Genomic DNA, 27,144 nt, shown 5'->3' with positions numbered 1-27,144 from the left:
GGCTGTGAATCCTAGAGAGGTGATGCCCCCCAGAAAATTGGCAATGTGCCCACCCAGAGAGGTAGAAATCGGTGTTTGGCAGCAAAATCCCAACAACTGTCCTTCATACTTTCCCCTGCTGGTCCCCAGGGCCAGTCCAAGAGGCTGTCCACATGGACCAGGTGTACTAATTTTCCCACATACCCTGGGCCCTCTATTTTTAAGCTATGTTCTCTTTTTCTCCACTCAGAGATGAATGGTATCTGGCCAAAGGCAAGATGAGGCAGAAAGCAGGGAGGAAATGGAGGAGAGCCTGTCGTTATCATGATCATTCATTCATTCACTCGTTCATCTCCTCATTGGCATACTCAGCTATGTGTTCAGCAAATGCACATTAACGCCTAAGACTGCAGATAATGGGTTAAGTAAGGGTTTTCCAAACTTCAGTCATTGGTACATCTTCTTCCTATTTTCCCTCTTCCCAACTGTGGGCAAAAGCCATGAAGCAAAATAATGTTCTCAATCCCTAGCTCACAGTTCATGGGGAGGCTGTGAACCTGCAGTCTGATCTAACTTTATGCAAAAAGGAGCCTGGCAGATGTTGTAGGTTAAGGACAGAGTTATCACCGGACTGAGACTGTTCTCGTTGGAATCTGAAAATCTGAAGGGGAATTGGAAAGGGTATCCTTTTCTCACTGAGAGACCCAGTGCTTACTCCTGCCTTTACATATGGCACGTGGAGTGTCCTGTGTGCCACGGAAAAGCGTGGTATCCACACGGGCTATGTAAAATACTGATGGCATTCAGAAGTGACTCCAACATACACTTGGCCTCAAAGCGACTTCCATTCTAGTAGGAGAGAGAAGGGCAGGACACAGTGGGAAGGAGGTCCAAATGAAGTGCTGGAAGACCAGAAGAGAATGCCCCCTGGGGCACCTGGTGAAGGTGGGGGTGGGGGGTCTTGATGCCCGGGGTGAGTTTCCCCAGAGAAGGGGGTCAGGCATCTCTGGCAGAGGGGGAGTGTGTGAAGGGCAGGGAGACAGCAAGGCAGCATACACAGAAATGCTGGATCTGTGCCAACTCAGATCCTGATGGTGTCGTTTAGTAGACTCTCCACTCAGCCCTGAGACCAGCGTGGCTGCCCAGTGACCTTCTCATTCCCTGTATTCTTTCCATCCAGGATACCCTGGTTGGCTCCACATTCTCTGCCCAGTCATCCTGGAATGATGTAGTGCGTGGCTGGTGCAGTGAAAGAAGCTGATGTGGATTCAGACTCCAGAGCTGCCCCTTCCCAGCCTTAGGACCCTCTATCCAGTTAACTGGCACTAATCTGAGTACCCACCTCGAGGATGGTTGGGTGTGTAGAATGAGACAGGGCACACAGAGCGCTGAGCACAAAACCAGGCACGGGGTAAGAGCTCAATAAACATCAACGACTACAACCTGAAAATATGTTGCATACACACTTACTGAGTATACCCAGTAATTGAGACATTCTTGGCTTCCTATCCCCACTGCTTCCCAACTCTGACTTTAAGCAGGTTAACCTCCCTGAGCCTTAGTTTTGTCGTCTGAAGAATGGGACCTCTCTGCCAGGTGATCAGATAACATTGATGAAGCAAGAACCACACAGTATCCCCTTGACAGCTACTTCCTGTGCCTGAGTGACCTCAGCTGTGCTTTGGGTTTGTCCCTTGATCGTTCCCTTACCATTCATTGAATTCCAACTTGGTGCCGGGGCCTTCCATTCTTCATTTTTCTGATTGTGAAAATCACTTGGTATGTTTTAAACTTGGTTTTAAAACTTCCCTGTTTTACTAATGGCATGGTGCGTGGTGGTTAAGAGCACAGAAACTGCTTGCGGGGGTTCAGACCCCAGCTCTACCACTTTCCAGTTGTGAGGCCTCGAGCAACTGGCTTACCTTTTCCAGGCCTCAATTTCCATCTAAAATGCGGATGACAATCCTTAATTAGACAAAGTAGAATCTTCCCACAGGATTGCTGTGAGGATTAAATTGAGTTGGTGTGTGTAACTCTTATGTTGGTGCTTGCCACACAGTAATGCTCTGTAAATGAGAACTATCACGGTCATGATCACTAATAAATCGAAGTTACTCAGCTGGTGCATGGCTGAACTCCAATTTGAACCCAGACCTGTGTGCTACAAAGCCCACCCGTTCCTTCTACCTCACTAGCAGCCTTCTCTCCCACTTGGAAACCCTCCCCCGGGTCTCTCAGACTCACACTGGCAGGTCTACTCACCTCCTCCTCCTGCCTTCCCTAAGGAAAGGCCACCCCGACCTCTCCCCTCACCTCCCCCCACCCCCAGCTTCCTTGGAGCTACACCACCGTGACCAGCCTGGCTCTTCCTTCCAGAATTTTCTTCCAGTGCCACGCTGTTCTTCCAGACCCTGAGGCAGTTCTTGCCCTTTGCATGTAAAGTTCTTAAGTAAAGAGACAAGAAGCTACTAATGTGCAAACTTAATGACAGCCCTGCTCCTGGCATCCACCAGCTTTGACCTTGCTGAGCCTTCTCATCTCCCACCCCAAAGAATGAGGGTTGGCGCCCTTCCCCTCCCTAAGCCCCCAAGGGGGCTGGACTGCCTTTGCCTCTGAACTGAGGTCTTGCCAGCTGTTGATTTATAGCCGTGTACCATTGGGCCAGCCACAGCCCCTCTCAAGGCCTTAGTTTCCTCTGCTGCACAGGGCATGGTTGTGAAGGTAGGAGACATACAACATTATTTATTTGGTTGAACAATCCCTGCCCTTAGGCTCCCTGCCTCCTTTCTGGAGCCTCCTGGGAATACTCCCCCATGCACGAATCTCTCCTTTTTGTGAATCCTGTGGCACATTTCACGAAAGTTTCGTTTTGAACAATGTCTTCATTGTTTTCATTCCTCCATGTATATTATCATGTGTGAATGAATATGTGTTTATTTCTAGCTGATTTTAAGCTCATATATAGTATTTGGTGCCAGGTGCATAAAAGCTGTGTAAAAGTTATTTGTTCGTTGGCTTAGGCTCTTTCAAAAAATGAATGTGTTGTCATCTTTTGTTTTTCAGTATTGATGTACTTGAGCAGATAGGGGTTCATTATTGAATGCTTTCTCGTTGGTTTTCCTGTTCTTTAGGGAAAAGCAAAATTTCGAGTATTTGGATAAATTTCTAAAGTACATTTTAGCTTACTAAAAAATCATCCTTTCTTTTCCACATTCTACAGTTTTGGGGGACCTGGGGTGTGCCTGGCACTAGCAGTGCCCTGTGTACAAGAATAAATAATTATCCTGAAGTTCACGGGATGCCTGGGTGTTCACCATGGACCCAGTTCCAGGGTCTGACTTTTGCCAGCCTGGAGAGAGAGGTTACTGGATGCCCACAGAGTCCACTCCATCAGCGAGTTTCTCCTTGGTGGACCTGTTTTGGGTCTGTCAGTTCAAAGTCTTTGCAAGGAGGTTTCTCAGGGCCTGTTCTTCGGGGGGTTTTCAATTCGCCTTGGACTTTGTGGAGGGCATTGAGTTCAAGGTGAACCTATTATAGGCCTTGAAGTGGACTGTGTGCTTGGTGCCCCTGGGACTCTTTGCAGGAGTCTGGAGCTGGCTTTGTAAGTGTTGGGCTCAGTGACTTTACCTTGGGAGAGAGAGAAAGGGGGGAGAAGACCCCTCAAAAAAAGCCCCCACAAACTCAAAACCTTTCCCTTTGAAAAGGAAGGAATGCTCAACAAGTCCTATGTTTCATTCATTCAGTAGATAGTAGAGAACATCAACTATTTCTGTGCTCCATTATAGTAAGACAGTAGCAAGTTAGGCCTGTCGGCTCTGTTTATGTGGCAAAGACAGATAGTCCACATGTCAACAAGCAGATACAGAGATGGGAAGTCCTGGGAAAGTAGAAGGAAGCAAAGGAACTCATGCTTGTTGAGCCCTGTTCTGTGCTGGGGGCATGCTGTATGAGGCCACAGAGGGGAAGAGCGTGGCACAAGCCCTCATAGCTGGGAAGCCAGCTCTCTGTGGTCCCAAAGACCTTGCCTGCTCCCCTGACCTAAGTAAGGTAGGCTCCAGTCTCCTCTGTGTTGATGTCCATGGAAAAGAAGCAGTAGTACCTCAGTGTCAGGCAAGGGCTCTCTGTGTCAGCTGGGCTGGGAGAGGCCCTAGCCCATGCCCTACTCTGGTCTGAGGATCTTCTGTAGTGGTGGAGCAGTGGCTCACCAATAACTGAAGCCCATAGACAATCCACAAGGATCCTTCCCACTCTCCAGTGTCAGCTCCTTCCCCCAGGCCTATAAGCAGACTATCCAAGGGCTGCAGAATGCCTGTGCCAGAAGGAGATCCACTTCTACACGCTGATGATTATTCTAATGAGTGAAATGAGAGTAGGGGCCCAAGGCCTCTGTCACTACCCACTGTGATGTGTGCTCCCAGGGGAAGGAGAATGGACTGTTGCCACATTTCTCTAGTTGCGAGCTGGGAATGAGGAAGGAGACCCATTGAGAGAGTTCGTGGTGGAGAGGAACAAGCAGTGGGCCAGGGCTCAGGTAGCCTGTGTCTAATCTTGGTACAAACCCAGGAGCCCTGTCAGTTTAGGAAAGTCTCAGAGTGTCTGGTTTGCTCATCTGTAAAATGGGGAAGTGATGATGATGGTAAAAATGCTGTTGTCCTGATAGTTTTTTGAGACTCAAATAAGGTCAGGCATGCGGAAGAACTCTGAGGACCCTGAAGTATTTCTTCATTTGCAAATTTCCCTTTGTTAGGACAAGCAAAACTTGGAAGGTAGAAGGCCTCTCTGTGAACCCTGCTGGGAATTCCAGTGAAATATTTCCTTCTTCATTTGTTCTTTAATGAGTTCATTTATTCATTCAGTGAACATTTGCTTGGTGCCCATTCATGTAAGATGCTGAGGTTACCATGATTGATAAGACACAGCTCAGGCCCTCTTAAAACTCATGGAGGTGACAGACACATAAACAATGAAAGGACATACGGTAAATAATAATATAATAATAATAAAAAAAAAATAATAATAATAATAACTCTTCAACCCCTGCTTTAGATAAACAGATGCCCAGGAAAAGACGTTCTAGGCAGAAGGAATAGCAAAGACAAAGGCATGGAGCATCGGAAATAGCATGGAGTATGCATTGAGTGGTCTTGGAGCCATGTGTCCTCACCAGAAGCAGCAGGAAGCTGCCATTTTTCTGAGCCAGAACCTTGTCAAGACAGAGGAGTTTGGGAGAGTGGGTGAGAGTTGTTTTAATAGCTCCTATGGCCACGTATTCAAACTATGGTTTTACCAGTTTGTGTTCTGACAGGATGATCTGATCTCCATCAACTTTCAGTTTGACACAGACTATTCCAGGCTGCCCTCTCTTTATTACCCTCCTCTGGCACTCCTCCAGCAAAACCTAACTGGTTATAATTTGGGGTGATTGACAGTGGTTTGGTTTTCTTCTATGTTCTTCTACCCACATGCCTTTGGGAGGAGGATCTAGAAATAATTATCAAGTCTCTCCAGGCCCTTTTACCTCAGCCCCTAGACAGCCTCCCAGGCTGGTCCCTTTGGGGGTCTGCAGGCTTTGGGGAGGAGACCCAGGAGGGCTGACTGTATTCCTCTGCTGGCAACCGGCCCAGGGCCGCGCTGGGAGTCCCACTGGCCTCCACTGTGCTTCCTGGCTCCACTCCTCAGCAAGTATCATGTAACTAGTGTTTCTGCTTGTTTTCTTTCAATGTTTTAATACATTTCTATACTTTGAATTTTTCTCTAAGAAAATAAGGGTTCATTTTGAAATGACTTTTTTTTTATGAAGGGGTAGGAAGAGGTTCTAAATAGAAGAACTGAAATGGAGTAGGAAGATATACTTGGTATTTTTAGTGTTGTTTTTTTTTTTTGTCTTTTTTCTGGTTATAAAAACAGCAGGAAGAAAAAAATCTGTGAACATTACCCCACCACTGAAAGGTGAACATGGTCAACATTTTGGCATTTTTCCTTGTAGTCATTTTTCCTTTTTCTTGCAGGCAGGTAAGATTACGCTGTGTACACAATTTCTTTCTTTTTTTTTTTTTTGAATATTTTTATTTTATTTTTGAGAGAGAGAGAGACAGAGCATGAGCAGGGGAGGGGCAGAGAGAAAGAGAGACACAGAATCTGAAGCAGGCTCCAGGCTCTGAGCCATCAACACAGAGCCTGATGCAGGGCTCACAAACCGTGAGATCATGACTTGAGCCAAAGTCAGATGCTTAACCGACTGAGCTACCCAGGCATCTCTTCCTGCACAGTTTTGTATTCTGCTTTTTTATTCCTTCTTAAATTCTGTAATATAAGCATTCTTTCCTGTATCATCCAAAATGTTTCATGAGAAACATTTCAAACAGTTGCATTGAATGGTTATTACCCACCATTCATTCCCTATCAATTTTGAGGCTGTGTCCATCTTTTTGTATGACAAACAGTGCTGCATTAAACATCTTTGTGTATAAAACGTTGCACCTGAGTAGGTTGAAAACAGTGAGACAAGTGAGGCCCCTTGTCTTTGAGGAATCAGGTGCTTCTCTGACCCCTGTTTTATCGGTCATCAGCCTTGACTTCTGCTCCCAGGGCTCCAAGATGAACGTCTCTATTAGTTTACCTAATACACAGTTCTTTTCCTCCTTGTCTTTCACACCCTCACCTGTGGTTTTCCCAATAAAATTCCTAATTTCCAGTTTGTAGCTGGGGGTAAAGATAGCCTTTATTTTCTCTTCTTACCAGTTTTCCTTCTTTTTTTTAACCCCCCTTCTTACCAGACTTTATTGTTTAAACCTATAGCAGATAGTTTGGTTTTTTTTTTTTTTTTAGTGATTATTTATTTTTGAGAGAGAGAGAGAGAGAGAGCGTGAGGAAGGGGCAGAGAGAGAGAGAGAGAGAGAGAGAGACAGAACCTGAAGCAGGCTCTAGGCTCTGAGCTGTCAGCACAGAGCCTGGCCCAGAGCTCGAACTCACCAACTACGAGATCATGGCCTGAGCCAAAGTCGGAGGCCTAATTGACTGAGCTACCCAGGTGCCCCCTGCTTTTTTTTTTTATTTTGTTAATGTGTCTTTATTTTTGAGAGAGAGAGAGAGAGAGACAATGCGAGCAGGCGAGGCAGAGAGAGAGGGAGACAGAATCTGAAGCAGGCTCCAGGCTCTGAGCTGTCAGCATCAGAGCCCTTTAAACCTATAGGGGATAGTTTTAAATTAATTCCCTCTTCTGGCCCCCCAATAGTGTAAGTCAGAGATCTCCACTCATTTTTTGAATTAAGATCTAAATTCAAGTCCTCAAGCTGCCTCTTATAGCTGAGCAGCCTTGGGCAACTTAATGTTGTTCTCTAAGGCTCCTCTCATTTATGCCAGGGCTCGTATGAGCCACTTAAACGGCTTGCTGTGAGAGTTTAATGCCATGTTGTACACATAAGGGACTGAGCACGTGCTAGCATTATTACTCTCTGAAGGTTTTGACGCTTGGTCCTTACAGAGGAGCATTGACCTTCAGATATTAGATTTTCATGACAAAATGGCACCATGAAATGCCACATCTGGAAGGGTTTGGTTGAGTCCATTCCCCTTGTTTCATTGATGGCGAAACAGAGGCCCAAGGACGAAAAGGACTTGATCACCATCACCTAGATGGAGAGAAGATACATAGCAGAGCTTCTCCTATAGGCAGGCAGTGAGGACTGATGACTTCAGAGTCCAGATGGAGCCTTTCCAGGCCAGCTGGATGCACCCTTTGATATCCAGACCCTAGGCGGGCTCAGGGTGGGGATCAGCTGATATCTCAGATCCCACCCATTGCCTTTAAAGCCCCCAGATCAATCTCAGAGTGCTTAGGAAGCTTGTGGAATATTAGGAACACTGTATATAGTCTCTTGCACTGTGCAGGTGATCTTTTGTGACACCTCTCTCCCTCTCTCTTCCTCTCCCCACAATCCTCTTGGGCCAGTTGGATATTCATACATTCTCCCCTGGCACTGGAGCTGAAGGCGGCTGCCAACTTGTGGGTTTCTTTTCAGTGTGGCTCACCATCTGGAGTGGCCACCTGGCCTCCTTGTGGGGTGTATGTGTGCGTGTGCGTGTGCGCGGGCACCCGTGTCCCAGGGCCGGGGTATTGTGTCCCCTCTCTGTGCTTGAATGGCTGAATGAACAAGAGCAAGAGAACAGAGCACAGAAGACAATGCCCAGAAGTCATCCCGGCAGTATGAATGAATAATTCATATTGTATCTGCTGCTTTCCAGGGCTTCCTGAAATAGCTGTTTTAATTGCTTATTTGTTTCGCTGCTGACTTTAATTCAGCTGTCTTCAGCTCAGAACACTTTGGTGTTGAACGTTCACTTGTTAGGTAGGGCTTTCCTTCAGGGAACAACATTCTATTTATTTTCTTCTTTAAAAAAGAAATGATGGGAGGAAAATAAACCCTTAAAAAAAGTCCTATTTCTTAGAGGTGAAACCATTTTCTTTTCAACTCCTGTGCAAGGCTCCTTTGTAGTCAGTTACTGTAGTCCTCTGTGATCTTGGAAAATAAGGAAGTAGCAGTTAGATGGACAGACAAGGTGAGCTTCTGGGCTAGATCAGTCTGCTCACTGTGATGCAGTCAGCAGACACTTGGGTGTCTGCAGCTTTTCAGATTCTCAGACACAGCCAGGCCATGCCGGCTTGTGCTTTCCTAGAGCAGCCAGCTGCAATATCTAGGAGAGATATCAGGAAGGTCCTAACTGCCTAGGTGGGCAACCCAGGAAACTGCCCTGGCCCTGCTGCCCATAGGATAGTGTTAGGGGGTGTGGGGGACAGAGTCATGCCCCCCCAGGGCTTCGGCAGGTCACATCTAGTGTCAAATACATGGTTCAACTTTGAAAAGGCTTCTTTCAGTGATCCTGGTGGAAAGCCTTGGAAAAGAGGGGTGGTTGGAAGCCAGGTTTTTGGAGCCCCTGATATATGCATACAGGGGCAGCAAGAGATAGCGAGATACAGAGTTTGGAGGGCCCAGGCTGATAGAAGTTGTGTGGGCTATAGCATGAGATGGCAGGTGTCAATCTGAAGACACAAAGGGTGCCCAGAAGACCCTTGATGGTTGCAGAGATAGGGCCAGTGGACTCTGTGATCTAGTCCTGCACCTGTAGAACAGGTCCTGTAAAGCTGGCAGGCCAGGTACTGCCAGCTGCCCCCACCCCAGCCCCCAGCCCTGCTTGGCCTTCCATCTGCAAAGGGATGCAAAGTAAAAAAAGGCATTTGATGTGAAATGAATAGGAAAGAAAATGATGCTCACTGAGGGCCTACTATAAATAGACCAGCCCAGTAGTTGAGAACCTGAGTTCCTGGATCAGATCCAAATGCTGTCTCCATGCTCACTGGCTGTGGGACCTCAGGCAAGATACTGTGTGGGACAGGAACTCAGCAAACACTGGCAAAGGGCTGATACAGTCTGCCTACATGGCTGTGCTCTAGGAGAGGCTGGGTGACCGTGACCAGGCTCTGCAGAGTGGGGCGGGAGGCAGAAAGCTTTCATGGAGAAGGAGAGGCATTTCTTGAACACAAGGTTGGATACCATTCTTTAAAGCCCCTGCGGTTATGGGGCACCTGGGTGGTTCAGTCGGTTAGGCTTCCAACTCCTGATTTCTGCTCAGGTCATGATCTGTCAGTACATGGGTTTAAGCCTCATGTCGGGCTCCACGTGCAGCTCTGTGCTGATTGTGGAGGCTGCTCGGGACCCTCTTTCTCTCTCTCTGCCCTCCCCCCTCTCAAAATAAATAAACTTAAAAAATAAATAAATAAAGTCCCTGCAGTTATGAGGTAGAGGAGGCTATAGGTAGAGGAGGCTTAGGACCCACTGGTGGGTCCTAGTATGGTACCAGGACCAGAAATATCAGCATTACCTGGGAGCTTGTAGCAAATGCAAATTCTCAGCCCTGCCCAGAATCAGAAACCTATTGAATCAGAACCTGGGTGGAGGGGGGTTGCAACCATCTGTGGGTTACCAAGCCCTCTAGAGGATTCTTATACAACTCAAGGTTGAGAACTACTGCTGTATATAATAATATATACTGCTGTATATAATAAGGAGATGTCAGGAGGGGTGCTCATAGAATGAGTGAATATAGACACCAGAAACTGGGGGAGGAGTCAGGAAATCTGGGTGCCTAGGAGAATCTCCTTCTTTGTGGCGGTATGACCTTGGACAAGTACTTAGGGCAGTCTTGGAAACTCAGTACTGAAAAGCCCCGTAGCAATCACTGTGTCATCTTTTCATGGTAGGGATGGGGAAATAGTGGCCCAGGATGGGAAAAGGCCGTGGCTGCAGTCACTCAGTGGCAGACCTGAGAATTGAGGCCAGTTGGATTTACGTCTCAACTACCTGAGTGTTCCTGGGTGTATCAGCTCACTGCTCTCTGCCTCAGTTTCCACATCTGTAAAATGGACCTGATAATAGTACTTATAAGATTATCTTAAATTATTATTCTATTGCATTGAATATAGGGTTTTTCTTTCCTTTTTTCTTTACAATTTTATTGAGAAATCAATTATTGAAACACTAAATGGTATGCATTTAAAGAGGCAATTTGATGAGTTTTGACATACATATGTACATCTGTGAACCCATCTTCATAATCAATATAACAAACATTTCCATCTTTGTGCCCCTTTGTAACCCCTCTCTCTTTCCACCTGGATCCACAGGCAAACTCAGATCTGCTTTCTGTCCCTATAGGTTATGTTTTATTTTCCAGAATTTTATATAAATGGAATTATATAGTATAGTCTCTGTTTCCCTGACTTATATCCAGCATAATGTTTCTGAGATTCATAAACATTGTTGCATGGATTAACAGTTTGTTCCTTTTTATTACTGTGTAGTATTCCATTATATGATATACATTTGTCTATCCATTCAACTATTAATGGACATTTGGGTTGTTCCCAGCTTGGGGTTATTACAAATCAACTCAACATTCATTTTTTTAAGAAGCACCATTATTTCATGTGCCACTAAGAAAGGGAAAATGCTACCAATTAAATTATAATCCAGTGTTTTAAAATTACATAAAACACATATCTCATACTTATTGAAATAAATCTTTCAAACTTAGATTTTTTTTAACTCACATATCACTTTTATACATACAAAAAAACCAAAACCCCACTAGATAAACAAAGTAAAGATCCAGGATTCCTAAAACATCTTCCTATTCCAAATCCAGTTCTTTTTTTTTTTTTAATTTATTTTATTTTAATTCCAGTATAGTTAGCATACAGTGTTGTGTTAGTTTCATGAATCCAATTCTTCGGAGTCACTTTTTAACTCAGGATTATTGGTGTCTGTGTTTTGAATAGCTTCCTTGTTACCCTCAAAGTGTTGGTGGTACAGCCTTGTTATAACGACCCACAGAGGAAGTCAAAGGCTTTGGTGCTGAGCTCTGAAGCCAGCTAGGCAATCATGTAGAGTTAGCCTATTTGCACTCCTGCTTGGGGAATGTTGCTAAACGTGTCTGGTCACTGCCTCCTCAACCCTTCCCCACAACCATTTGGTTCCTAGGGGATAAAAGTGCTCCACTGTCCTCTCTGGGATCTTATCCTAAGCCCATGACGTCTTTGATGTCTGTACACAGGCAGGAACACCTCCATCAGGACTGCAGCCTGGCTGACAGTGGAAGATGTCAGTAAGCAGTGGCAAGACACATCCCAATTTCAGAGATGTTGAGATGTATTTTAAATGTGCAGCTTAGAATCATTGAAATATAGTCTATGTAAGGGAGCCTGAATAGTGCCTGGTACTTTGTAAACCCTCAACAAAATTTAGCATTGATGATGATGATGGTGGTGGTGGTGGTGGTGATGGTAATGATTCAGCATTGGTTTCCTTGTTGGTTAAATAAAGGTGGCAATACCTGCCTCACAGAAATGTTGTGAAGATAAAGGAAATGATTTACTTTATATAGAGCATATGGTCCAGTGCCTCATACTTAACAGGATTTCAGCAAAAGATGTTTTCATTCTTGTTTCACTGCAACCACACAATGCTCTTGACCTTTGGGACAGGCAGCCAAATAATAGATTTATGCAGGCTAAAACTGCAAAGGGGGCCTTAAAGATACCATATTACAACTCCCTTGTTTTGCAGATGGGAAGCCCAGAAAGGGTAGGAAGCCTGGCTTCTTCTTCCATGGCTAATCTGGTGGCAGCATCAAGATTCAAACCCAGATCTCGTCTTTCCCCTTCCAATGCTCTAAGTGGTGCTGTCATGGAAGGGGCCACAGATCAAGGCAGGATCCCGGAGAAGCCTTCATAGCCAATTACTTCTAGAAGGACCAGCTCTTCTGGCCTGCATGGGTGGGGGAGGGTCAGAGCTCACAGAACAGAGGAATAGTCAAATTCCAGGGAAGGGTGGGCTATGGCCCCTGCTCTTAGAGCTGGAGTACCTGGGGAGACCCCTAGCTCATGGGACCAGAAGGAGTAAAGCTGGGGGGTGAGTGCCCTCAAGGTCCTGACTACAGAAAGGAGGAGCTCTGCATAGCCTACCCAACAGTACATGCCAAGTGCTGTGTTGAGTCATTCTCATGTACTAATTCATTTAGCCTCTGCAAGAACCCTGCAAGGCAGACTTTCTTAACTGTTTTATAGCTATGGGGAAACTGAGGCTCAGAGCTGGGGAAGGAATAGGCTAAATTTACACAGCTAAGAAGGACAGAACTGGCCTTTTCTATAGGGCACAGAACTGTCTTAGCCTAGCTCCAATTCAGGAATGAGGATGAAGCTGGGGAGGAGCTGGGTGAGGGACAAACACATAAAGCAGGTGCCCTGTTCTGTTGTGGTGTTGGGCTTTCAGGAAGTTGCCCTCTAATGAGGAAATGGGCAAAACGAAGGGTCCATCTCCCAGCCTTGTCTCTCCATGAGTGGATTCTTGCCTAGTGGTAATTCTCCTTTTAGTTTTGCAGGGTTAGTTAGCCCAGAAAATACTATCAGTAATTATGTCTTGCAGGGTGTTCAGATTTTCACTGCATTTCATACGGAGCCAAATTCAGCACCAGGTTGGCTTGATCTCTTGGTGTCATGAGTGTGATGCAGGCCTGGGACTGATTCCAGGTTTTAGTCTCTGCTCTGCTAATGGGTTCTTGGGTGGCTCTGGACAAGTCTTTTCTCTCTGTGCCTCAGTTTTCGCATCATCCTCAGTAAAACAAGGGGGTTGGTTTGTCAGATTCCAGATGTCCTGTTCAGTTTTATCATTCATTAATACCTCTGCATTAGAGGCCTCCTTTGGACAGCAATGAAGATAATAATGAATTGCTCACATTTATTCACTGTATTCCAAATTTCTGTTTTATGCATTATCTCGTTTAATTCTCAACACTGTGAAGTAGATCTGAAAGGTACCTTCCTAAAAGGGTAGTTATGAGGGCCAAGTAAGTTAATATACATAAAGTGCGTAGAAGAGTTCCTGGCACATAGTGTTCAATAAATGCATTATTATTTTTCCTGTTTTTCACATTTGAAGGCTGGACTGCAGAGAGTTTAAGTGTCTTGCCCAAGGTCATACAGCTTGAAAATGGCAGAGCCTGGATTCAAACCCAGGAGTCTAGCTCCAGAGCCCTGTACTCTCAACCATTACTCTATGCTGCCTTTTGGTAAGACACAAGTTGGAGTGACATGTTATAGAGCAGGGTAAGGTGTTCAGTAAGAGTGCTGCCCCCAAAAGTCATGGTAATTCCACTTTTAAAACAAAGTGCTACAAGCTACTGCTAAAACAAGCTACTGCAGGCTCTAGGCTGAATTTGGCCTTCCAGTAGTCAGTTGGCCATGCCTACTCTAATGCACCATCTGGTTCTCAGGGCCATAATCTTAAATCCCAGCAAGTGGTATGCAGAGGGATAGCAGCATGGATTTATCACTGTGTCAGTGAGCTGGAGGGAATTGGGGAATGGTTAGACCTAGAGACCTGGGGATGGAGGTAGAGGAAGGAGACTGGCCCCAAGAACTCAGTGGGGGCAGAGTGAAGACAATATTTAGCAGGGGGGTGAGCCACTGGTGTGTATGGGAAGGGGGCAACCTAAAGAGGAGAGGAGTGCATGGAGAGCATTCTGGAACCCTCCCTCCTGCTTTGCTCCTTCCTCATCTTTTCCCCATAAAAAAATTCCAGGAATGGGAGTGGACTAGGCCAAGAAAGCTTCTGGATAAACCAGCCCAACCAAAGTAGGGAAGCAAAGAGGTCTGGGGGCAAAAACACCAGAATGTTGAGACAGGTGTTTTGAGAGTGGAGGGAGGAAGGGAGGGAATTGTTTAAGAGGAGAGCTGGGGAGTTCCTGGTGTAAACACCTCCTCCAGAGAGCAGATTGGGAGAGACAAACCCTTTTTTAATCCAAAAAGGGAGAGTATACGTAGTCCCAGCCCCTCCAGGAAAGGAGGCTGTGGAGTACAGTGCAGGGTGTATTGGCTATTAACCTGGACGATTATTTTGCCTCGGTTTCCCCATCATGGAAATACTCGTAATACCAGCTAATGTTGGTTGAAGCCCTGTATGCCATGGGGTCCGCACAGGTCATCTTAACTAGGTCATCATTCTCTACATCCCCACTATACAGACAAAGAAGCAAATTCAGGAAGGTTAGGGTTCATGCCCAAGGACAAAAAGTAAGTGACAGTGCCTGCTTGGGGACACAGGTGGCTGACTGTAGAGCTTGGGAGTTTTAGCCACTATGGGTTATCTCTTGAGATGAAGAATGATGCTGATGAGGATCACTAACACATCTGACCACCTAAGGGGAAAGGTGACGCACAATTCTCACAATGCACAGAGCAGAAAGCCTCTCAACAGATCCCGTTAACAACCCACAGTGACTGAGGGCTTATTACATTCCAGGCCCTGTGCAAAGCACTTCATATGGGTTATCTCGTTTGATCCCCACCACACCCTTATGAGATTGGGACTCTAAGTTTCACAGAGAAGGAAACTCCTCCTAAAGAGGTTACGTAGCACACCTGTGATTGTGGAAGAGGTGGAGCAAAGTTTTCAGACTAGCATGAGTTCCTGAGCCTTTGTGGGTAGTAGCTGACCTGTCTCCACAGTAGCTGTGAAGCCGACCACCTTCTTCTTCCTTCCTGCCTCCTCCAGCCTTTCCTGACGACACCCTGTTTCCCCAGTCTCTCCAGTCTCCCAAACCCTTGGCCTTTCACGTCTGAACAGCTGACCTAGCAGCGTAGTAACCATCCCTACATCCTCTAATTGCCTGTGGTTCACAGCCCCGGGTAGCATAGCCACTTCATATGCAATCACCAAATGCCATGGGGATGGGTCACTGCCTGTTTTAAGGGTAAGCCTTGGCTCCCTAGCCAGACCCACTTCTCCTGAAGGCAGAAACGAGGCTTATGCAAGTGTTGGAGCCCTCATGGTGTCTGGCATGGGACCAGGCTACTGTGTCTGTGCAGTAAATATGTGTTGCTTGAAGGACTGATGGACAGGAGAGAGAGAGAAGGAGAGCAGAAGGTGAGGCAGGGAGCTTCTCTAGATCACCGTCTGCCACTTGGCACAGGGGTGGCACTTATCAGGGACCCCAGAGCCCTAAAAGTCTGTCCTCTTCACCCTTGTGTCCCTACCACATCGCTTATAACATAAAGATATGTTATGTGGCCTTTTTCCTCCTCGAACTCACCAACATTGTCCCTCCCCAACTGGCCTTTCCCGTTGCTTCCCAGCATCAGGTCTCCGCTCCAAGATCCATCTTCTGCAAAAGGCTTCCCTTGACACTCCCTCTCTTACACCCCCCACCCCATTACCCTTGATCCCACCCCCTTGTTGTATTTTTCTGAATAGCATGAATCTCTGACATGATTTCGGTGACTTGCTTCCTGGTTGGGGTGTGTCTCCTACTAGAATGTAAGGACAGGTCCCTGTCTGTCTTGTCCACTTCTGCATTTGGCATTTAGGAAGTTTCAGCTGTTCTGTGTGCGCAGCTCTCCTAACAAGCTCTGAGATTTTGTCTCCCCCAGATTTGTTACACGTATGAATGAAGGTGTTTGAACAGAACTGAATTAAAGGAATGAAGGAGGACTTCAAATATTGCACTTTCTTCCTACCCACCCCAGCCTTCAAGGTGCAAAAGGTGAAGGGGCAGCTGTGCTCTGCAGCAGCCTGGAGGTGAGGCTGCGAAGTCAGTTGTGCAATCTAAGCTATGGGAACTATGCGTGTGAAACACCCGGGGCGGAGGAGCCGGCCGGCTCATCCTGCCTGAGCTGGGAGGAGAGGTTCCGCTGAAAGTTTGGACAGTTCTTGGCTTAGAATCTGGAGGGCCCTTTAGAAAGTGATCCCGCCCAGCTGGCCCTCTGAGAGAGCCCAGTTGGGGGCCAGCATCCTGCTGGAAGGCCATAATGAGGTTACTGTGGGAAGCATTCAGATTGCTGGGGAAGCATTAAGAACATGAAAGATATGCTACGCGTTCTTCAGTCTCCAGAGAATCACCACCCAGTGTTAGACTTGGCAAAAGGTCTTCCGTTCATTCTCTGAGCTGCCTGCTTAGAAGGGATGCACCGCCTGAATACCGAATGCCAGCCATGGCAATCTGGGAGCCTCTCCCACAGACCATAGGAAAGCGACACGAAGCTGGAGGAGGGCAAGGAGCCTGTGTTCCTGGACAGGTGTGCCCTTGTGCTCCCTGTAGTGTGCTCCCCATAGGGTGATCCTGGCAGAACCTACCTGTCTCCAAGGTGACACATCCGGGCCTCTTTTCCAGGAGGCCCTGTTGTGAAACATTCAGGAATGTTTGTGTTCCTTCAGAGATTTGTAATTAAGAAGAGGCAGAACTAGTTTTTGCTTGGCCCTCTTCCCTCTTGCCACTCCAGCGTTTGGGGCATTTCGATTTCATGATTGGGGTTTTCAGTAGCCCAGGACGTGGAGGCTGGAGACTGCCCTGAAGCTGAAATGGGGTGAATCGCTTCATCAGAGGGTGGGGGCAGGGAGTTCCAGGCAAGCCCCCAAGTCTGGGCCACATCTGAAAGCAGACATCTCTTCCCAGCTCACATTCTTGGCACTTGCCCAAGGGGAAACATTGCAGGCCAGAGAAGCACCCACAGTTTCCCAGGGGGAACTGGTTTAAACAGACCGTTCTTCTCTCTGGCAGGAAGAGTGAATGTGTGCACGTGCATATACGTGTGTGTGTGTGTTTAAATCTTTGTGCAGCTAAAAACACTTCTCTTCATCCTGATTCTCTGAATGACACGTTGCTGCACACTGAATAATTCATCTCCTTCTTGGCATTTGTTCCAGAGAGAATGTTGCTGTCCAGATTTCTTGTAAGTTGCATAGTCTCCCAATAGAAGCTTTTCTCTTTCCCATGGAAGAGCTCTGGGATCCAGGATATCAGCCCTCTGGCTTTTCCCCCAAGATTGCTTTGAGGGGGAACCCTGAATATCAAACCAGAGCCTGCCTTTCTCCACATGCCCTCTTCTTCTGTCTTTGGGTGCCCTCTTGACTCACTCTTCTTTATCCCTGATGGGCACAGTTTCTGTGTTTGCGGCAAGTAGAAGTGCACCTCTCAGCGCCTCCTGTAGGATATCTCTATGACAGTCACATTACTGATGTTTGCGCTTACTTATCTCAGTTCTGACTCCTCAGTGTCGAAGGCTGGAATGATCAGCCGGGTGTATGGTTTTCTGGAAAAGTGATGCATTTTGGTGTTGCAGACCTGCCCCGTCTCCAGTCCTCACCCTCACAGGGAGTTCAGTGAATCACTGGTATTGATGACTTGGATGACTTTGAAACATTTGATTGTCTTTTCATTAAGCAGCTGTGGATTATCCAATGTGTTGAACATCTTCGTACCAAGGCACAGGGGGCTGAAGTTGCAAATATACCAAAGCTCCAGTGCGTTTTGCCTACTTCAGACTTGCCCCTGATGGTCCAGAGTCGTCATCTGTATCTCTGGCATAGCCTACTTTGTGTTCCAGATTGTTCTTGGTCTTGTTAATTTTTATGAGCAAAGCTCAGGTTTGGGAGTCAGGTAGTGGGGCTTCAGGTTATACTTCTGTGGTTTACTAACTGTGTGATATTGAGCATGTTTTCTCATTCGTAAAATGAAACAATAGTGCCTACTACCCAGAGAGAGAACATGACATATATAACTTGCTTTCTAGGCTTAGATTTAGCCATTATTAAATAGTTTAATTATACTGATACATGAACATTACAGAGAAATTAGTAAAAGAAATTACATTAAAATCTGTGTACCAAGGTAACATTTTAATGTACATCTTTCTAGTTTCTCTTCCATATGTGCTGCCAAAGTGAGCACCCAGTTTCTCTCCCACACACGCATGCAACATGCACACACACTTGCACACAAATTTTTAGGCAAAATATACAATAGTAGTATCCTGTCGATTTTCTCTTTCAACAGTGTTGTTCTCATAATATATTGAGAGCATCCTTCCGTATTAGCAAAATGTAGAACAATACATTTATTTTTCATTCCTACATATTCATTATTACAGTCACCCATTCCACAAATATTTATCAAGCACCAGTTGTGGGGGACACAGGAATCTGTTGCTTAGATGCACCATTGATGAAAGCATTTAATTAATCCCTAGGGAGGAATTTTGAAAGGTGATGATCCAGGGGAACTGTCAGAAAGGGACGTATCTTTTTGGTTTTCTGGGTGGCAAAAGGTATATATAGTAAGATTCATATCTCTGCAGCCAGGCTGGCAGGCAAGGCTTTCAGGGCAGAGGGCAGAGAGAAGAATGAGTCAGAAAAAGAGGTCTGACTCTAGCATTCCTGGTCCCTCACAGATTTTTCTTTCCTCAGTAAGAGAGTAACTCTCCGTGGAGAGGTATGCCTGCGTGTGGACTTTTTCTTCAGAGGCTCTTTCAAAGATTTGCTGCATAAAATGTTGTTGGATGAGATTTGGCTCTTGGAGTTCACTGGTCTTCATTGTCTGTAAGGGAGAACCACTTGGTGAAGTTTGAGGAGAGGGAGGCACTATGGGATGTGGCCTTTTGTTTCTGAAGTCTGGGCAGGGCATGCGGTGGTGGTGGTGGCATGGGCTGAAGACCGCTTTGCAGGACTTCTATCCAGACTGGCACAGGTGTACCTGAATGAGGAGTATCGTCTGCTGAGGGAAGTCCCTATCACCTGTGTATCTTCTCCATTTTTCCCTGCTTTGACTCCAAGACAGTGGCTTGTGATTTTTCCATGGGGCTCAGGAGATGCACTGAAGATGTCAACTTTCAAAAGAACCCTTGAGCTCACACACAGCAGGAGTTCTGGAGACACATTTCCTTGCTTGAAATCCCAGTTTTGTCATTGACTTGGAGAATGTTATTTAGTCTTTCTTAGCCTCAGTTTCCCCTTCTGGGAAATGGAGATAACAATAACTGATGTTTTGTGAGCACTCATTCACACCAGTATCTGTGCTAAATGCTCTTAAAACATGACGTTGCTTAACCTAACCTGGACAGTTATTATTATCCCACTTTTCAGATACAAATACTAAGGTTCAGAGAAGTTAAATAAGTTGCCAAACCCACACAGCCAATATAAGTGATGCTTATTGAATCCTTATTTGACGGTGCTTAGTCTTTCGCATATCATATTTACCTCTAGCCTCACCCTCATCATCTCCCACAATGCAGCAGTAAATTACTGACTAACGGAAGCTTTTGGAATCTCCATTTATTCAGTAGGTATTTTTCGCAGCCTGCCTGACCTTGGATATGTAGTGGCACGTTGGGCACACCACATTCTGTCCACCAGGGGCTTTTTCAGTGTTTCTTTTCTCCCACGTGTGTGTGTGTGTGTGTGTGTGTGTGTGTGTGTGTGTGTGTGTAGTAGTAGTAGTAGTAGTAGTATAGTGTATATATGTATATATCTATTGTGTGTGTGTGTGCCTGTGTGTATACACACACACACACACACATATATTTTAAATGTTTATTTTTGAGAGGGCAAGGGGAAGAGTAGAGAGAGAGGGAGACAGAGAATCCCAGGCAGGCTCCATGCTGTCAGCACAGAGCCTGACACAGGGATTGAACACATGAAGTGTGAGATCATGACCTGAGCTGAGATCAGGGGTGAGATGCTTAACCAACTGAGCCACCCAGGCACCCCTCCCCTATATATTTTGCTTTAAATCTGAGCTGGAGTGGTTATAGGAAAGGAGATTGCACAGTACAGGGGAAAGGGTAGTTTTCTGAGGCTTGGAGGGAAGGTCTTGATCAGAAATCCTGGACCCTATTTCAGTCTATTTTCTTCCTGTCCTTTTGTGTGTAAGCTAGCCACTCTATCCAAAGGGTGACGAAACAGAGCCGTGTGGCCTCCCAGGACTCTGAGGGCTTGGGAAAAGACTGGAGAGAGAGAACATCTGAGTATGGGTTTTAAGCAGAGGCAGTAATAGGAGAAACCAAAGGGGCTTTTTGGAGGGGCCACTCAGGCTGATTGGCTGTATATCTAGGTTCGTGGCTCCTTGCACTCTGACTGAAATGCTTAAACGATGGTTTGTGCTGTTTTCCAGCCTTGACAGGCCTTAGTTCATTTAGTTGGATGATTTGTCTGTCTGACTTAGCCACCAAGTGGGTGATTACCACCACTGAACACCAAAATGGGGTCTTAGAGAGTGGTTATTACCAAAAAGATCAGTTTGGCCTGGGTTATCTGGGGAAGGACAGAGGTGGGTATAGGCATTTAGGAACGGCTCAAGAAGCAGATAAATACTGCTTCTGGCCAAATTCATAAGGATGGAACATCTGCCATTCTAGATGCTGCTGTAAGCCAGCTTTCCAGAGGGCAAGTGGGCACAACAGACATAGGGTAGAGCCAGGATGAAGACTGGGGGTGGGGTGGGCAAGTGAGTCACAGATGAAGAAGCCAGTGAGGGCTGGAGTCCCAGTCCAGAAGCGAGACTTGACCTTCGAACCTTTTTCTGCACACCGCCCAGAGATGCAGAAACAGAGGCCCAGAGAAGGAAGCTGACGTGCTCACATCATTCCCAAATCAGTGGCAGAGTTAGGCCTGGAATGCCGAATCCCTGCTTCCCTCCTGGGTGACGTAATCCTGCTGCTGCTGCCATGCACTCACCTTCCTGGGGGCCTTGGGCACAGCAGAGTTGGGGTCAGTGCAAAGTCTGTGGCTCTGCTGGGTCAATCCAGAGGAGCGGGGGGCTGAGAGAAGCAGTGAATTGCAGGGCTTTGGGGACCTTGGGCTGATGGAGTGTGTTTCTCCTCTCCCTTGCCAGGTACACCAAACCACTCACCTTTGCTGACTGCATTAGTGATGAGTTGCCACTAGGATGGGAAGAGGCGTATGACCCACAGGTCGGAGACTACTTCATAGACCACAACACCAGTAAGTTCCTGTCCAGCATCCCTTCCCCATCTTGCACCCCATCCCTCTACCTCCACACCCACCCCCCAAGTCTGGAAGAGCTGCCGGCAGAGGCTCTTGAAGCCAGATTGTGTTTTGTTTTATATAGAGTGAGATGGAGATGTCGATGTAGATATAGATAGATAATGTATGCTCGTACAAAATAACCATTTAGAAGGATTTTAAATAGAATCTAAAACTCTCCCCTCACAACCCATCTCCCCAATTTTACAGAAGCAACCACTGCTAATAATTTCTTGTGTATCATTCCAGAAATATTCCGATTGTATGTTTGTGTGTATATGCAGATATCCTTTTCTTTAACATATACCAATTTTTTCAACGTTTATTTATTTTTGGGACAGAGAGAGACAGAGCATGAACGGGGGAGGGGCAGAGAGAGAGGGAGACACAGAATCGGAAACAGGCTCCAGGCTCTGAGCCATCAGCCCAGAGCCCGACGCGGGGCTCGAACTCCCGGACCGCGAGATCGTGACCTGGCTGAAGTCGGACGCTTAACCGACTGCGCCACCCAGGCGCCCCTAACATATACCAATTTTTGTGCGTACAGATTTTTTTCCATGTAAGGCAGATGTGTCATTGTCATTACCAGACCAGAGCCCCGGCATGTCCCTAGCAACATGCATACATGTGTGTCCATAGTGGATTGGTATCAGTTGTGGTGTCTCTAGCTCATTATAGTGGTCAGCTGACCTTTGCTTCATGTACATGATCCAAGTATCCTGATCCAGAGTAAAGATTCCTAGTGTCTTTGTCTCTGAGGCAATGATGTAAGAATAGGTTGAGAAAGGGACAAGCGTGTTGTCTAACAGGTGGAGGAACCCAGGTCATGGTCCCTGAGCCAAGGAGACTTAATGGGTATTTGGGCTTCATCCTTTTTTTTTTTTTAATTTTTTTTTTTTAACGTTTATTTATTTTTGAGACAGAGAGAGACAGAGCATGAACAGGGGAGGAGCAGAGAGAGAGGGAGACACAGAATCTGAAACAGGCTCCAGGCTCTGAGCTGTCAGCACAGAGCCCGACGCGGGGCTCGAACTCACGGACCGTGAGATCATGACCTGAGCCGAAGTCGGACGCTTAACCGACCAAGCCACCCAGGCGCCCCTGGGCTTCATCCTTTGTACACCTTCTTGGCCAAGATTATGTCCTGTCCTCTGAAATTCACTGCCCCACGTGTCCATGCCTGTCTTGCTTCCAGCCTTCTGAAGTGTAGGATTCCCTTTGTCCTGTCAGGAAAGAGGTGAATGGAATGAAATGGGATGTGCCTGGCCAGGCCTGAAGGCTGAGAATAGGGCACGAGGTCCTAGTAGCCTCTGTTTACTGACCACACAATCTGTGCCATGTGCTGGAATAGACACCTGATAGACGTCTTCTCACTTAATCCTCCTGGCTCCCCTGAGGGGTGTTAGGATGATTATCCCTGTCTTATAAATGCAACTTAAAGGTCATCACTGACTGCTTGACACTCAGGGCTAAAGCACAGCAGAGCTGGGATTCGAACTGCTACTAGGGAGCCGAGTGTGCTCCCCGATTCGCTTTCTCCTCCAAGTTCAGTAGCACCTGGCTATGCCTCTGTCGTGCCCCTCATCACTCTGTGGTATAACCATTTGCCTGTTGTAAAGCAGGGCAGTGTCTAATTCATCATGCCGCCCCAGGCCTGTGCTTGGTAAGGCACATAGTAGGTATGCACTTGATCTTTGCTAAATAGGAAAGGGCATACGTGCATGAACTCATGACTAAATGGATGAATGAGCAGACTTTGTCGGCACCAAAGTGTAGACAAGTTTCTGAGAGACAGCTAATGACATTAATTGCATTGTTGGGGGTAGCAGAGGTTTTTATTAGCGCTCACAATTGCATGCTAGAGAATGAGAAGTAAATATGCCTAATTGAGTGTGTACAGGGAATGAGGTTAATGCTTGGAGGGCTGCACGGTATGCTGGGTTCAACAGTGATGTACAGGGACCCAAACCAGTCTACTCCTTGTGTCTAATTACTGAGTTCATCCCCCTCATTAAAATCTGATGGCAAGAGCAGTATTTTAAGGTGCTTCTGGGAGTTGTTGGAGAAATAGAAGGCAGGAAGGAATAGCAGGCACTGGCAGAGTTTACTCTTGAGGAGATGATGGCAGAAATGGAATGTATGGGCGGGTAAGTAAATGGGGGCCACAATAGGAAGAATTCTGACAGTTTTACCAGCTCTCAGACCACTGGGTACCTTTTGCGTTGAAGGTGTCCTGGTTGGATGGAGGGCACCACCTTCTGCAGATGGAGCCTGTGTGGGGTACAGGTGGTGGGAGTGTGACCCTCGAGGCCTAAGCATTCAGAGCCAGGGACTCAGACCAGTCCTCTGTCTGACCAGACTGAAATTACCTTCTCCAGTTATAAACATAAGAGAATTGAATAGGTTCAATCCACTGTCCAGCATCCATTCATTCAGCAAATATTCACTGACTATCTGCAATGTTCCAGGCACTGTTCTTGGAACTTGGGATACATGAGAGTGTTTGTAATGGCAGTGATTCTGGCCCTTAGAGAGCTTTCATTCTGGCAGAAGAGACAAAAAATAACACAAATAAGCATATTATGTAGTACATTAGACAATTAAAGTATTACAGGAGAAAGAAAAAGAGTGTGGGCTGAGACGTGCTGGGATGAGTTTGAGGGTGGTGGGGAAGGACAGTGGCCATGGTCTTCAGGAAGAAGACCTGGTTGAGAAAATGAGATTTGAACTAAGACTTGAGGGAGATAAGGAGGCCTTTCAGGTACAGAATTGTTAGAGCAAGAACTCTGAGTAGTGGCCACGTTTAGCTTGCATGGGGATGAGAAGGAGGCAGGTGTGCACATGGCAGAGTGAGTAAGGAAGCCGAGAGAAGGACCTCAGGCCAGAGAGTTGCAGGGCATAGATGGGGTGGTGGTTTGCCTTAAGGGCTCTAGCTTTTTGCTCCGTGTGAGATGATAGCCATTGGAGAGTTTTCAGCTGATGAGTGGCATGATCTGCTTTATGTCTTAAAAGGGCCACTCTGGCTGCTTTGCTGAGAATAGAACTTAGTGGAGCAAGGACAGAAGCAGAGAAGCTTGTGAGAGATGATTGCAGTCATCCAGGTGACAGAGGGCAGTGCCCCAGACCAAGGCCTTGGTGGTGGAGATAGTGAAAAGTGGCCAGATGTGGATGTATTTTCAAGGTAGAGACAACAGGATTTCTTGGTAGACTGCATATGGAACATGAGAGAAAGAGGAATGAATGGCCCTCATGGGACAGAGCAGCTGGCAGGATGGAGTTGCCATTTATTGAATGGAAAAAACTAGAGTATTGGGTGTAGGGAGGAAAATGATTTTGGACATGTCGAGTCTTCTATACCTGTTACACATCTAAGACTTGAGGGAGAAGTCTGGTATGTTTGATGGAGGAATCTGGAGTTTGGATAAGAGATCTGGGCTAAAGCTAGTTGTTTGGGAGTTGTTGGCATACAACACAGTAGTATTTAAAGACATGAAGCTAGCTGAGATCACCAAAGGAGTAAATCAAAGAGAAGAGGACGAAGGAATGAGTCTTGGGGTTCTCAGATAGTAAATCAAAGAGAAGAGGACCAAGGAATGAGTCTTGGGGTTCTCAGATAGTAAGTGGGTGCAGAAAGGAGAAAAACCTGAGGAGTGACCAGAAAGGCAGACGGAAAACCAGGCCATCCTGAAGGAAGCATGTTGAGGAGAGTGTCGTCAGCCCTGTCAGATGCTTCTGATGGGTCAGATATGAAGACTGAGACCCAACTTTCGAGGGAAGCTGTGGACAAGGACTCAGGGCAAAGGCCAGGACTTTTTCAGGAGTGAGTCTGAAAGAAGACCAGGGGTAGGGGTGGGGGAGCAGTGCCTGAGGTGGCTCAGTCAGTAGCTCAGGTCATGATCTCAGGGTCATGGGATCGAGCCCCATGTCAGGCTCCTTGCTGAGCGTGGAGTCTGCTTAAGATTATCTCTCTCTTTCTCCCTCTGTCCCTCTCCCTTGCTTGTGCACTCTCTCCCTATCTATATCTATATCTATATCTATATCTATATCTATATCTATATCTATATCTATATCTATATATAGATATAGATATAGATATAGATATGGAGAGAGAGAGAGAGAGAGAGAGAGAGAGAGAGAGAGGAGTGAGAACCAACAAATATAGACAACTGTTTCCAAAATATAACCCATTTCATTATTTCAGATGTGAGTGTTCAGTACTCCCACAGACTGTTTCCATCCATCATGACTAGATGGTTTTTGTGTTTTGGGTTTCTTTTTAAGTTTATTTATTTTGAGAGAGAGAGAGAGTGCACGTGAGCAGGGGGAGGGGCAGAGACAGAGGGAGAGAGAATCCTAAGCGGGTTCCACACTGTCAGCACAGAGCCTGATTGCAGTGCCCCAGACCCGCAGGCCCACAGACCTCACAAACTGTGATATCATGACCTGAGCTGAAATCAAGAGTTAGACACTTAACCAACTGAGCAGCCTAAGCACCCTTGATTAGATGGTTTTAATCAGGGATCAAATTATGTGTTCTAGTGTTTTCCCTTCATATTGTGTTATGAGTATTTGAGAGATGCCACACAGTCTTCATATTGTCATTTTTAGTACATCAAATGAATGTAAGCAATACATTTTAACACATAAAACAAATGCACCATAATTACCCCTATTGCTGATCTCCTGCACTATTTCCATCTATTTGTTATAAATAAATAGGGGGAGAATCGTTATTCATATTGCTCCTCTCCTTTGTGACAATTTCCTAAGTTTATATTTCCAAATATAGGATTACTAAGCAAGAGACTATGAACATTTTTGAGACTTCTGATCCATATTCGTTCCTAAATTGATAAGAACTTCCAAAAGACTGTATCAACCTGTATTGTCATAGGCAGTAAGGGTACTGTTATCCTTATGCCTTGATCAGTAAGGGGCGATTTTCATTTCCTTATTTCTTGATAAATTCATTATAGGTTTAAACTGTTGCTTCACTGCTTTTCATTTGCATTCCTTTGCATAGTAACAAGGTTGGGCATTCTCCAGATGTTCAGCTGTTTTTAAGACAATTGTTGTTAAAGCCCTTGGAGAATGCACTAGCATTAGCTGTGTGGGTATGCGTGTGGTGTGTGTAGAAAGTGGGCGTGTGGTGTGTGGAGGAGGTGGTGTGTGGATTATATGCAGAGCTTGTGAGTGTGGAGAACGTGTGTGGAATACGTTTGTAGATGGAGGTTTGGAGCACGAAGGAGGATAGAGAAGGGGTTCTCAGTGATGGCTGCGCTTAGCTAAGTGTTGGCAGTAGCTGCCTTCTGGGGAGGAGAGCCTGAGAGGGAAGAGGATGGGGTAATGACGTTTTATGTAGCCAGGTGTGTAAAATGCTCAGTGATTAAACTGTGCCCATGTATAGCTTTAATTAAAAAAAATGAGAACTAAAAAATAACTAGCCAAGGTGATCTCAAGGATCCTGCCTGATGTAAAGATATCTATTCAAATGTGATAGACTCAGGAAGGAGGGTACCAGCAGAAGAGGCTGGGCCTGGGGGGACCCTCTCAGAGTCTGACTAATGCAGGACAAAGGCTGTTAACTAACACAACTCCCTAGACACCCCTGGGAACTTTTGAAAAGCCCGGTATCCTAAAGGACAGTCTTTTCAATAGTTGCTGGTCCACATGGAAAAAAAATACACCCACTTCTGTCCCCACCTCACACCGTGTATAAAAATAAACTCAAAATGACCATAGACCCAAACATAAAATGGAAAACTAGAGAACATCTAGAAGAAAACATAGGAGA

At 46.1% G+C, this 27,144-nt stretch overlaps 1 protein-coding gene across 2 annotated transcripts in view; it reads left to right on the top strand.

The window, feature by feature from the left end:
• Positions 1–27,144, top strand: part of WWC1 (WW and C2 domain containing 1) — a 154,074-nt gene that overhangs the window by 51,817 nt on the left and 75,113 nt on the right. For both annotated transcript variants that reach the window (XM_047871447.1, XM_047871456.1), the window contains one exon: positions 21,199–21,308. In XM_047871447.1, coding sequence (XP_047727403.1) covers positions 21,199–21,308 — 110 coding nt within the window. Of the gene's footprint in view, positions 1–21,198; positions 21,309–27,144 lie in introns of those variants that run through there.

Source organism: Prionailurus viverrinus, chromosome A1, assembly GCF_022837055.1.
Source record: "Prionailurus viverrinus isolate Anna chromosome A1, UM_Priviv_1.0, whole genome shotgun sequence".
Classification (NCBI taxonomy): Eukaryota; Metazoa; Chordata; class Mammalia; order Carnivora; family Felidae; genus Prionailurus; species Prionailurus viverrinus.
The sequence above is the reverse complement of the archived record's forward strand: the minus strand, read 5'-3'. Positions and strand labels throughout refer to the sequence as shown.